The 12,916-nt window shown below is 34.7% G+C and overlaps 2 protein-coding genes across 2 annotated transcripts; both read left to right on the plus strand.

The window, feature by feature from the left end:
* The first annotated feature begins 3,769 nt into the window (after positions 1–3,769).
* Positions 3,770–4,525, plus strand: LOC131074310 (THO complex subunit 4C-like). The gene has a single exon (XM_058010907.2). It carries the CDS (start codon positions 3,770–3,772, stop codon positions 4,523–4,525), a length of 756 nt encoding a protein of 251 aa, XP_057866890.2.
* Positions 4,526–5,624: 1,099 nt separating this feature from the next.
* Positions 5,625–6,673, plus strand: LOC131074264 (protein LURP-one-related 15). Its single transcript, XM_058010848.2, has 3 exons — positions 5,625–5,997; positions 6,065–6,286; positions 6,382–6,673. Exons 1-3 carry the CDS (start codon positions 5,716–5,718, stop codon positions 6,508–6,510), a joined length of 633 nt encoding a protein of 210 aa, XP_057866831.2. The 5' UTR covers positions 5,625–5,715; the 3' UTR covers positions 6,511–6,673.
* The last annotated feature ends 6,243 nt before the right edge of the window (positions 6,674–12,916 follow it).

Raw genomic sequence — 12,916 nt, forward strand, 5'->3', positions numbered from 1 at the left:
AAAGTCTTCTCAATATTAAAATCCTCTTAATGACTTCAAAACTATATGTAGAGGAGAAAATTTCACATATATTTCCTTTTTCTTTCTTATTTTATGTCACCTTGTGTAGATGTCATTAATACATGACTATGACACAATTTAATTCCTTTGACACATATGATAAACTCAATTCTAAATCTAAATTTGACATGCAAAATCATCAATTTAGACAAGAAATAATATATTCCTTACAACCTTACCATTCCTAAATAGGTTCACACATGCAATTTAGTCTATTAAAATAGATTGTGATTGTGATTGTGATCTAGTTCCACATTTTGTTAGGATTTCACTCATTTATTGTTATCAGTAAAATAATAACTTACAAAAAGAACACAATGCTTAAAAAGTAACTATTCACAACTTGTAGATGAGATGTCAATATGTTGTCCAAAGACCTTGACACATGAGAAGTGGCGTATCATGGAAGACATAAGAAGATTCAACTTGTAGGGCACCTCACTCACTCATTGTAGTATTTAGAATGGCTCATAGGATTCAAGTTTTGAGGAAATTTTTTTCTATATTACCAAAAATATAGTAGAACAATGTCCCTTATAATGAATATGTGCCCAAACTGACATTGACTAGCTTGTTACATGGCATATAGCTATAAGTCAATACCAAGTTGTCCTTTAGATTACAATAGAAGAGAATCATATGTGTCAAGAGTGGAGTCAACACATTGAACATACAAACTACTAGGAAAGTGGGAAATGAAGGATGGTAGAGGTTGGTCATGCATCTCTTCATAGGAAGTCATCTTAGTGAAAGAATGATGTGGACAAGATTGAGGGGTCTTATCAAACTATCCAATCTTGCAACCTTAATTTTTTCATTTCATGACCCCATTAGTGCCCATTAATGATAAATGATTTGAGAAACATTAAATGGGTCTTTCCTTACCCATTTACAAAAAAATCTAGCTCAAAAAGGTGAAAAATTCACCAAGTTATGGCAAGTCAGAATTTTAAGTTGGTTTTGAAAGCTACTTCAAGCTTCGACAAGCTTTATAGAACCTTGTCAGGTACCAAAATCATTTGTGCAACCTCTCTCTTTTCCAATTTTTTCCTTCCCCTTTGGCCCTTCTCATTTTTTTTGTTTAAGTCTAGGTATTGTCAAAATTCTTAACTGGTTTTGAAACCTTTTTCAAGTTCTAACATTTAGTTCTTGAAACCTATCTTTTCATTGACAATTCTTCCTTTCTTTTTGAAGTTGCATATCTTCTTTCTTAAGGATTTTTAATTGGTTTTAATAAACTTTTCGGACCTAACAAGGTTCTCACAACCTCATCAAAACCCAACAAGGTTTTCAAAACTAAATAAATCTCCACCCCTTTCTTAAGTCCTCAAATTGCTTCTTCCTTTGTGTCAACATTTGTTAAGTTTTCAAAGCTCTGAGATTTTAAAATTCCAAGTCTCTCTCTTTTAGAATTCTCAATAGTTTTTAAACCATTTTTGGCTCCCAACATGATTCTCACAACTATGCCTCAACTCGATAGGGCTTCCAAAACTAGTTCAAGTGTTGAAGAACAATTTCCTTCTCAATATTAGTACTTAGGTTAGCAAAAACAATTTCCTTCCCAAGAGTCTCATCACTAGGTTTGAGGCCAAAATCCATGGCTTGTAGGTAATCAAAACTAATAGGAGCAGATGAACACATAATTTATCTAATTCGGGTAACCTTAGCTTGAATAGAGTCAAGAGCTAAAATTGTTGGGCATTTTTCTTTGGTTGGCTGGAGAGAGAGTCTTGACTAGATTGGGGGCAAGGTAGGGATATAGGAGAAATTGAACTTGAGGCTTAAATCACTTCAAGTTCTTCTTCAAATAGGGGGTCCACAAGGGACATTATTTTTTGTTTGTAGGGTCTTAAATCACCATAGTCTATCTTTGCTTCCATAGTAAGATCTAGGGTATCATTCATTTCAATATCATTCAAAGTAGGTGCCTCTATGAGTAGGCTATCAATAGGCATATAAGAATTTTTAGGTACTTCCTTATTTTGAGACTTCTCGTTCTTTTGGCGATTAGTATTTACATTCTTCTCAATATTGGTATTGAAAGCCCCTACTTGTTTGAGCTTGATGTTAGGTAAATCTCTCTTGAGATGCCCATTCTTTTTGCAATAGAAGTAGACATTAAGATTCCCCAAAAATTCCATATCCCACATTAGTGTGTATCTTTCATAATTAGAGTAATTTTGTTAAAAATTTCAAGATGCAGATCTAAATAAATCAAAACCCTTGCATTAAGATGCAAGAGTGTAACTCTAGACTCCTCTATTTGCATGACATTTTCTATAGGCTTCAAAATTTGGGGAAGGAATTTCTAGAACTCGGTTGGAAGATCTTTTATTTCAAGCTAGTTAAGAGAGGATCTTACAACCACTTTAGACTCTAAGTTTCCATTGGAGGACCATGGGAAAGCCTTAAATAGGGTCTGACCCTTGTTCCAAAATTCTTTTTTTAACACTCTTTCTTGCATGGAGTTTTGAATATAGCCAATCCCTAAGTTGCTTTCCCCATATAGTTCCAATTCAATCATCATTTTTTTTTTGAATGGCAACTAGAGTCTGAATTTACAAAGAAAATAGCAACATTTTCCAATCTTAATTGTTCACTTTTAATGGCTTTTACCATTGTAGACACCTAAAATTAATTAAATTAATATTTAATTAATTTAAGCCTATCAACATAATTAATTTATTTAATTGTGTTATCCTTATTCCTCTCAGAATCAATTAAATCTAATTTAATGAATTTTGTCACTATTGTCCAATAATTAATTTATAAAATTATTCCCATATTCCTCTAAAGTCCCCTCCAATAATCATTTCCTCTAAACCCACTCAGTTAATTAATTCTAATTAATTAACCTAGTCATGTGATTCCTACAAATCACTTTTTCTAATCTCATTAACCTAATTAATCCTTCTAGAATCTCTCATAATGATGCTTATCATTATCCCTCAATTTTTAATTCCCACTCTTGTCACATCAACATTGAGTCTCTCAAATTAATTCAAATTTCTTTGAATCCCTCAATGCATCCTTATTTTGCAATTTTCAATTCCTCATTTTGAATTCAAATTTCCTTTCCCAACTCTTCTCAAGGAATTTTATATTCTTGTTTATTTTCCCAAGGCACCCTTGATCCATGTCTTCTATCTCAAATCAATCTTGGCCCTCCATAGGCCTTCTTCAATCTATAAATTGGAGTCTATTCTCCTCACAAATCAACCACTTCTCATACATTGTCATGCTGCCCATTTCTCTTCTATCTTCTTCCTATCATACCCTCACCCTACACAAAGCATGTTATAATATGACAATATGGCGAGCCGAGAAAAGATGTGATGATGCTAAATGATTTGATATAGCAAACAAATTACAATTGAAACAATTTCACATTAATAACCATTTAATAAATAAATAAACACAAAAGTAAGGACGTCTAACCACTAAAAACAAATGTGTAATGAAGATTATGTCGTAAGTGGTCCACTTGAAGAGAGAACATTTTTCCAACACAAAGCCAAACATGAGAATAAACTTTTCAGAGTGGGCCGACGGAACTTAATATTGCTTGCGTGGAGCCCATTTTTCCTATCCAAGATACATATAAACCAACTTTTTGCGATTGGAATCTAAAACTACAGCGCTACAAAACATTTATTTGGATCTTCGCAAACTGCTACTGAAATTTTGTGGGTGTCTCCTTTCGTTGAAAATGACCAAGTCGCGGTTAAGAACTAGACCTTCTAATGATAAAGTCAATTCTGGGAGGAGAAGGTCACCATATTCCATTGCCAAGGCATTTACAATCTCACAAAGTCAGAGATACAAACACAAACAGAATAATAATAATGTTCGTGACCTGCTAGCGGAGAGTATTGCAAATGTGGGCGTTCCGACAGAAACAAAACTGTACATTTCAAACTTGGATGGAAGAGTAAGTGATGAAGATATAAGACAACTTTTCTCGGCTTTTGGGGAGCTCAGAAGGTGGGGTCTTCATTTCGATAGAAAGGGTGAGTTCATGGGTACAGCCGAGGTGGTCTATATCAACAGAAACGATGCGACCACTGCTTGGAAACACTACAATAATGTTTTGCTTGATGGAAAACCCATCAAGATTGAATTCGTCGCTGATAATCCTCTGGCTGATTGTAAGTTCAGCATGGATTCAAAGTTGCCCTTTATTACCCACCCACATCTCAATATGAGTAACCAGAGAAAGAGGAGAGAGAAAGGATTTGTTGGGGCACCTGAGAATGTTTTTAGAAAGAGAAATGAAGGCAACCACAGAAGAAGAAAGGAAGGATTTTTAGGGACAGCAGAGAGTGGTTTTAGAGAGAGAAATGAGAGCAAATACAGAAGGAGAAAAGGAAGGGCTGAGAGTGTAAGGAAATCTAATAGCGTATCTGCTGCACAACTTGACATGGATCTCGAAAGCTATCATGCCCAAGCCATGCAAAAAGTATAGCAGAAATCTTTTTATGGAGATAGCGCCCTCTATTAAATTTCTGAAAAATTACAGTTAGTTACATCACTCACATATGACAAAAGGCGTGTGAATCGAATCATCCTGACTACCTTATGATCCGACATTACATCTGGTAACAACACAAAAAGATCTAACAGAGACAAAGAACAGAACAGTCGGCACAAGTATGTCGATCAAAGACAAAAACAGACCAGTCGGCACACAAGTATGTGGAACAAAGAAGTAATACAAAGTTTTTATAATAGTTAAAGATTTAATAAAGGATTTGTTAGTGCTGGATTTGAATATGTGAATATTTTTATGATCCATTATTACCATGAGAGAGTTAAATTGGGAAAATGAGATAATTGAAAAATTTATGTTTATTGACATTTTTTATAAAACTTTTAAATAATAAGATCATTTTTTAATTGACAATTTCACATAAATTTTGTTCATTTTTTTTTTATTGTTTTTACAACAAAACAATAATTATTAGTATTGTGTTTTTAATGGTGAAGATTTTTATGTTTTTTCTACAAGATAGTTTATTTAACATTAATGTTAACAAATGATATCATTTATTTTTGAATTCTATCATCATTTCATTACTTATTTTGAAAAGTCTATCTTATTTTTATCTTGATTCATATATGTGAATAGAAAACTAATTTTTATCAATTTCATATTTGCAAATTTGAAAACAAAAAATATTAGTTTTAAATTATAAAATTCAAATCCTCACTACCATTTCCTTTTGACTTTTATGAACTAACTGAAGGATCAATTGTCTAAGTTGAATGCTTTAAGCGGTGGCTTAACAACTAGCTATAATGAACATGAATCATATAGTGTGGACTTTTATATATTTTTACACTCACAAGTATTATCTATTAAATATAAAATAGGTAAATATAATATGTACAGATAATTCAAGATAAGAATGAATGCATCCAATCCTATCTATTCTTCATTATAATATATTGTTCAAAGCAATATGTACAGATAATTCAAGATTAGAATGAATACATCCAATCCTATCTATTCTTCATTATAATATATTGTTCAAAGCAAATACTTGTGTGTTGGTCAATACTTGTGTGCTGTTTAAGCCCAGCCCACACGTATACATGTACATGTAGCATATAAATATACCGTAAAGGCAAAGGTATCAATTTTATACCACGGCCATGAAAGAGCCAGAGTTGTTCCAGCAGAGGGAAGAGATGGGTTACCCAGTTCAACAGGCGCCCCAAGCTGCATCGTGCGTTGTGGCGCAGCAGTTTTGCGCTCGCCACCCTATTCAACTCACTATGCAGCGGAAACGCCTCACTCACACCGGAGGAGACTTCACCGTCACCGATTCCAACCGTAATCTCGTCTTCAAAGTCGCCGGAAAATTATTCAGCCTCCATGACCTCCGCCTTCTGCAGGACGCCGCAGGAAATCGCCTGCTCACAATTAAACGAAAGGTATAATCGGTATTTTTAACTAATGTCAACGAATTAAATTGCAGGGTTTAATTGGGGTGTATTGCAGATGTTTTCGTTGCACAGGCGATGGGAAGCATTCAGGGGAAACATCTCCAATCAGCAGAGTTATGCGTTTGCTGCGAAGAAATCGTCTGTGTTCCAGCGTAAGACAGCGCTTGATGTGTTCATGGCCGGTAATAGAGATGAAAAACTGTGTGATTTTCATGTGAAGGGCAGCTATTTCGACCGATCCTGTACAATTTATCAAGGTAACCGGATCGTGGCAGAGGTAAACTGTAAAAATTGGCCCTAATTTTGATACTGATCTGCTTTTAGTTTTGCTGTTGTATTTCGAGATAAAAAGCTTTGTTTTGTATGAATCAGATGAAGAGGAAATACACAGTGAAAAACGTGCTATTGGGGAAGGACACATTCTTAGTGATGGTGCAGCCTGGTGTGGATTATGCCTTCATTGTTGCTCTCATTGTTATTCTGGACTATATGAATGAATAGAGCGAATGGCTTTTAAACAAAGATTTGACTTTTGTGGATTATGCCTTTATTTGTTGGGACGTGTATAGTGGCAAAAGGTTCACTAAATAAATTTGTTTGCATAATTGGATTGTTATGAAAATCATTTGACATTTAATACTAAATAGTTTAAATAACAAGAGCTGTGATACAGCTAGAGTCCCTGCTGTTTGCTATAAATTGATTGGTTATTGTTCGTTTTTTTGAAATAATAAATTTTTTTACTTCTTGTTTAAACTTTTTGAGGAGCTTAATGATTGATATTATGTAGTTTTGTTGTAGTGTTTTTGGTCTTTAAAGAGTCTAATTGCATCCAATTACATTATACACAAAACATGATAAACATATAATTTTTTTGTTAGTTACAATTTTATATAAGTTCTTTCTATTATATATATATATTCAAAACACATAAATTTTACTACTAATTTCTAACATTCTTAAAGAAAAATTAGTATATATAAGTATCAAATATAAAATTTTATCTCTTTATATAAAGATATATATATAAAGAAATAAAATTATATATATATATATATATATATATATATATATATAAGGAGATAAAATAAATTACTACTAAAAAAAATAATTTTTTTACATTATATCGAACTGAGGCCTGTACAACCTTATACAGGATACAAAAAGTGAAAAGAAAAGAGTTCAGAACCTACATCACCGTTAAAAAATATACACAGCAAATTAAAGAATTAGTAGAAACAATCAAACTGTCTGAAGCTATGAAAAAAACTGTAAAAAAATGCATTGGGCCCTATTGTAAAAGGTCTATTAAGGTTGATGTTATAGTGAGGAATATTAATTAACTGTTGGCAAAGATTTTAGTAGCATGAGAAACCAACAAGGCTTTCAATTCTTTATAAAAAATTTGGGTCTCAAAAGAAATTGTTAGCATAGTTGGATAGTCGTGAAAACCATTCAACATGTGTAAAAATTAAAACTAAATAATTAAAATAACAAGAGATAATAAGAGAAAGAATTAGTTCATCAATTATGCTTTTGAATAAAAAATATTGAGATTGATATTTGTAATTACATATAGGAATCAAGAATACAAAAGAAAATAAAAATGAACATGAAGAGAACTCACTAGGGTTGGCAAGATTGCGTAAAGTTCTCAAGAATAAGGAATAAGATATACCAATCTAGAGTGGCATTGGGAAAAGCTAAGAATAGACTACTAGCTATCCAAAAATAATTTATTCTCCATTATACAATAGCATGCAAATACTAGTGAACAACACATTAATATTTAGACATAAATTGTCTTCACGCAATCACTAGAAAAAGGAGAATGCCAATATTGGAAAGAGATATGACAATTACAACTAACAAAGTAATGTATTGTGGCATAGTAGATACAAAAACAATAAAATAGATACAAAACACAATGCGATAACAATTTTGATATTTGTACTATAAAACAGTCTAAAACACATGATATAAAATAGATAGAATTTTGATGTAAAAATTATAGAATATGTAATTTTTGATCTTATATTTTTCCCCCACTTTAGCAGGTTGACAAAACTACGTGTGGAGGACACACTTAATAAGATAGATGTAAATACAAGAAATAAAATAAAAAGGCGATAAGTCAAGTCAAACAATATGATCTTAGAGCGAAAGGTCATACTCTCAAACAAAGATGTTAAATTTTTTTTAAAAAATTGTAAATTGCATCACAAATACATATTTTTTTAAAACAAATGCATTAGAAGCACATAATTACATCAAAAATTCATTCAAAAGATAGAGACTTACAACATGAAGTTCCTTATTCAAGTCTAGATTAAAATTTTATCAAATGTGCACATGATTAAAGGATGATTAAGTGAAAATGGAGGATTAGGTTAGATATTAGAAAGTGGAAAAAAAAGATCAATTAAATAAATAAAAATATTTAATTAATTTAAAAAGAAATGAGAATAAAGTGTTTAGATAAATAATTATTTAGTAGAGGTGTTGATGTAAATAAATATTCATTATATGGATATTATTACACTTTACTTAAGTTAACTTAGGATAATGCATCTCTTTGTAGTTTGGATTTTAGACACTTAGGGAAGTGTGCACATAGGGGTAGAGTTTGTAGGAGAAATTCCACCTTTTGTGGTCTTGTTTTGTTGTTACACTCCACATTCGGTGGGTCATCAACCTCTTGTGGAATATTATATTATTTCTCCTACCTACCCCTAGTATTTCTTACCTACCCTTGTTTCTCATTGAGCCACATGTCATGATTGTGTGCTCATACATCCATATGGCCTTGCCTATATAAGAAGGCCTATATTCATTGTATTTGTGAATCCAATCGATCATTTTCATATTGATGAGAATACAGTTTGTTCTTGTCATTCTTTTGTCTCTATTTTAATACTTTTCATTGTGCCCTTGATCTTGGCAAAATCTCACATGGTATCAGAGCCATTAAGGCTTCATTGATTGGTTTTTGGAGACATCGTGGAAGGCTTCTATTTTTGGATCTGAGGAAATACACTTTTTGGAGGCATCTTGGAGCATTTTCGACCTCACCATTGCGTTCGAGATGCCGTTTCCATAAAAATCAAGTATAAATTCAACTTATTTTGGTGAAAGTCGATTTTTAGGTGTGGAGGAAAATTTTCTGCCCAATTCGGGCAGTACGATATGGAATTTTCAGATTTTTTTCTAAAAAAAAAAAAAAAAAAGTTTCTGAAAAATAATTTTCCAGCTGAAAATTTTTTTTAAAAAAAATTGAATTTTATTTTGGGATTCGTACCTTTTGCCTAGTCAGCAACACATAGTCAACACACAGTTAACGCCCAGTCAGCATTTTCTTTGGAAATTTTTTGACCCCTCTCCATTGAGCAGTTTGAATTTTTGGGTCAACTTTGGAGGCCCATAACTTGCTCAATTTTGCTCCTTTTTGGGTGCAATTTTTTTTTATTTGGGCTAATGTTTCATGCTATTCGCAGTGGTGTGGTTATTTTCTAGTTTTGGTGCACAAATTTTTTGGAATTTTTAGATTCTCTCAGCTATACCTGTCGAATCCTCAATTCTGCAACTTCAAAGGTCTCGTTTGAGCTCATACGACCTCCTTTTCAAGTGAGGTTTTTTTTGAAAGTGCATGTTTTTTCATCTACTTTCATAATCTATGATTATATTTTAGAGATTTTAAGTAGAAATTGTACTTTCATATATTGGTCTTATTTGGCCTATTTGGTACTTGTAAATTGTTTGGATCTTAGTTTAGATCTCTTGCATTATTAGTTTGAGTCTCTTTTGGCCTTATTGAGGCATTTGTAAAATTGAAATTAGAAGACCACTTTGCCAGTTTTTGCAAGTGGCCCATTGTACATGCATTAAGTATAAAGTGTCAAATCATCACTTTTGGGGGGGTTCTTTGATTGAGTGAATTTGGGGGGGTGTCTTGTGTGATTGTTCCTCTCTTTCTTTGTGCTCTTTCATTTTTGTTGCAATGAGTCCTCATAAATTTCCACCTTTAACTCCACATAATTATGCATCATAGAAAATTAAAGTATGGAGCAAATTAATGGAAAAAGGTCTCATGCATTACATAGATGGAACAATAGTAGCACCACCTGATCCTAAGGTTGATCCTAATGCTCAATTAGAATGGCTCACTAATAATTGCATGGCTCTTGGAACTTTGCGCAAGTATGTATCAGATGACCTCATCTTTCATATTAAAAAGTGTACTACAATCAAAGATGCTTGGGATATGTTTCAGAAATTGTAAGGTCAAGTTGATGAAGTCAAAGGTTATAAGATTGACAATGAGCTCACCAACTTGGATCCCCAGAGTTTTGATACAATCCATGATTATGTCACCAAAGCAAATGAGCTAAGAGCAAAGCTTAAGGATTGTGGAATTGACAAAAAGGATGCTCAGTTGATATTCAACTTGTTGGACAAGCTTGCACTAGAATATGCAGCATTTGTGTCTAGCTTCCAAACTCATCGTTTGACAATGGGGAGTTCCTATGTTATGCCTTCATTTGATGCTTTCACAGAAATGTTGATATTGGAACAATCTAAGTTGTTGAACATGGGGCTTCTCAAGTCTTCAAAGTCCTAGGCTTTGGTGGCTAATCAAGGGAATCAAGGAAGTCAAGGCAAAGATTCCAACAAGAAGAAGAAGCAATCTAAGTCACAGCCACAATAGGAAAAAGGACAATCATCCTCTCCATCACAAGGTGATTTTTCATCCTCTTCCAAGAAGGGGACACCACCTAAGAAGGATAAGCCAACTTGTGCATATTGCAAGAAGTATGGTCATGATGAGCATCAATGCCACACAAAGAAACCTAATGAGTTAACTAGTCTTCTTAAGAAAAACAACATCAACTTGCCATCCGCCTACACAAAGAAGGATTCATCTCCTTCCTCTTCCTCACAGTCTAAGGGAAAAGGGCAAGCATTTATGGCTACAACAAGTTCTTCACAGTAGTGGATACTTTACTCAGGTGCCTCATATCACATGGGTTCTAGAAAGGAGCAGTTTTCTTCATTGGAGCCATCTAAGGTACCTCACATTTACATAGGTGATGATACACAAGTAGAAGTTGAAGGGAAAGGTTCAGTTGACATGGAAGATGGAACATTTGAGAATGTTCTCTATGTTCCTAACTTGTCTACCAACCTTCTCTCTATCTACCAAATCACTCACTATGGGAATGGGAAAAAGGTTGAGTTTACACCAGATTCAGTTGTGGTAAAGGAACTTGATGATGATGCCTTGGTAGCGGTGGGACAAATCAATGACAACTCAAGGCTCTATTCATTCTCCCACTTTGTGCCAAGTTCACCTTCTAGGGCCTTGGTTACTCATTCAAATTCAAAAAGTAAGCTATGGCATGAGCAGTTTGGTCACCTCAACTACCGCTATCTTCAGCAGCTTAGCACTAAAGACATGGTTACAGGTCTACCTCGAAGTAGTTTTTCAGAGGGTGTATGTTCAGGTTGTTCCATGGGCAAGCATTCTGAGGAAAATTTTGATAAAGGGAAAGCTTGGAGAGCTTTGGAAGTTCTTCAACTTGTTCACAGCGATGTAGCAGGTCCATTTCCAGCACCTTCATTTAGCAAGGCCTGCTATGTCCTCACCTTCATTGATGACTACTCCTGCTTCACTTGGGTCTACTTTCTTATTCATAAGAGTGAAGTATTTGATAGATTTCAGGACTTCAAGACTCGTGTGGAGAAGCAATCCAGGAAAGTGGTGAAGATTCTTCACACAGATAATGGAAGGGAATATGTGAATAAAAGACTTGAGGATTTTTGTACATTTGAGGGGATTGATCTTCAACATTCTATTGCATACACTCCACAGTAGAACGGAGTTGCAGAATGCAAGAATAGAACTCTCAAAGAAATGGCTAGTTATATGATACATGCACGTTCTCTTGATCCCGCCTTTTGGGTAGAGGCTATCAGTTGTGCCACACACATCCAGAATCGGGTTCCTCATAAAGCTTTGCAAGGTATTACTCCTTTCAAGGCTTGGGCTGGTAGGAAACCGATTGTGAGACATTTCAGAGTCTTTGGGTGTCTAGCATGGGCTCGCATACCTTCGTAGAAACACAAGGCATTGGAACCTCAGAGTAGGCCTTGCATATTTGTTGGATATCCTAAGGGTGTTAAGGCATATAGACTAATGGATCTTGAGACACATGAGGTGTTCATTGAGAGGAGTGTTCACTTTGAGGAAAGCTCTCCTAGCTTAGCCTCTCTACCTCCTCCACCTTCCTCCATTGTGGATAGTGATGCTAGTGATTCAGATGATGAGACTCCTTCAACTCCAACTTGTAGGGTTACACCTCCGTAGGGTCCACTTGTAGTTGAGAAGCCTCATTCTCCACCTCCACCTAGACCTCGTTGGGCTCGACAGACACTTGAGTCCATGGGTTCTCTCGTTGGGGATCCTTCGGATACACGGAGGACTTGATCACAACATCAGAATCTTCCACATGCATTCATTGCTACCGCTTCCGATCCACAGACATTTCGAGAAGCATCAGGGGTTTCTGAGTGGGATCAAGCTATGGAGGAGGAGTATAGGTCCTTGATGAGGAACAACACATGTGATTTAGTCCATCTCCCTAAGGGGACAAAGATGGTTCGATGTAAGTGGATCTATCAGACCAAGTATGTTGTGGATGGTAGTGTGGATAAGTATAAGGCTTGGCTTGTTGCGAAAGGTTTCTCTCAGGTTGCAGGTGTTGACTATACTGAGACCTTTGTGCCCGTAGCCAAGATGAACTCTATTCACTTGACACTTGCTATTATTGCAGCTCATGGTTGGGTTGTACATCAGATGGATGCGAAGAGTGCTTTTCTTCATGGTGATCTTGATGAGGAGATTTATATG

Source organism: Cryptomeria japonica, chromosome 7, assembly GCF_030272615.1.
Source record: "Cryptomeria japonica chromosome 7, Sugi_1.0, whole genome shotgun sequence".
Classification (NCBI taxonomy): domain Eukaryota; kingdom Viridiplantae; phylum Streptophyta; class Pinopsida; order Cupressales; family Cupressaceae; genus Cryptomeria; species Cryptomeria japonica.

Coding starts and splice junctions, on each gene's coding strand:
- LOC131074310 (XM_058010907.2), top strand. CDS start 3,770: ATGACCAAGTCGCGGTTAAGAACTAGACCTTCTAATGATAAAGTCAAT.
- LOC131074264 (XM_058010848.2), top strand. CDS start 5,716: ATGAAAGAGCCAGAGTTGTTCCAGCAGAGGGAAGAGATGGGTTACCCA. Junction 5,998..6,064: donor TGCTCACAATTAAACGAAAG/GTATAATCGGTA, acceptor GGTGTATTGCAG/ATGTTTTCGTTGCACAGGCG. Junction 6,287..6,381: donor GTAACCGGATCGTGGCAGAG/GTAAACTGTAAA, acceptor TGTATGAATCAG/ATGAAGAGGAAATACACAGT.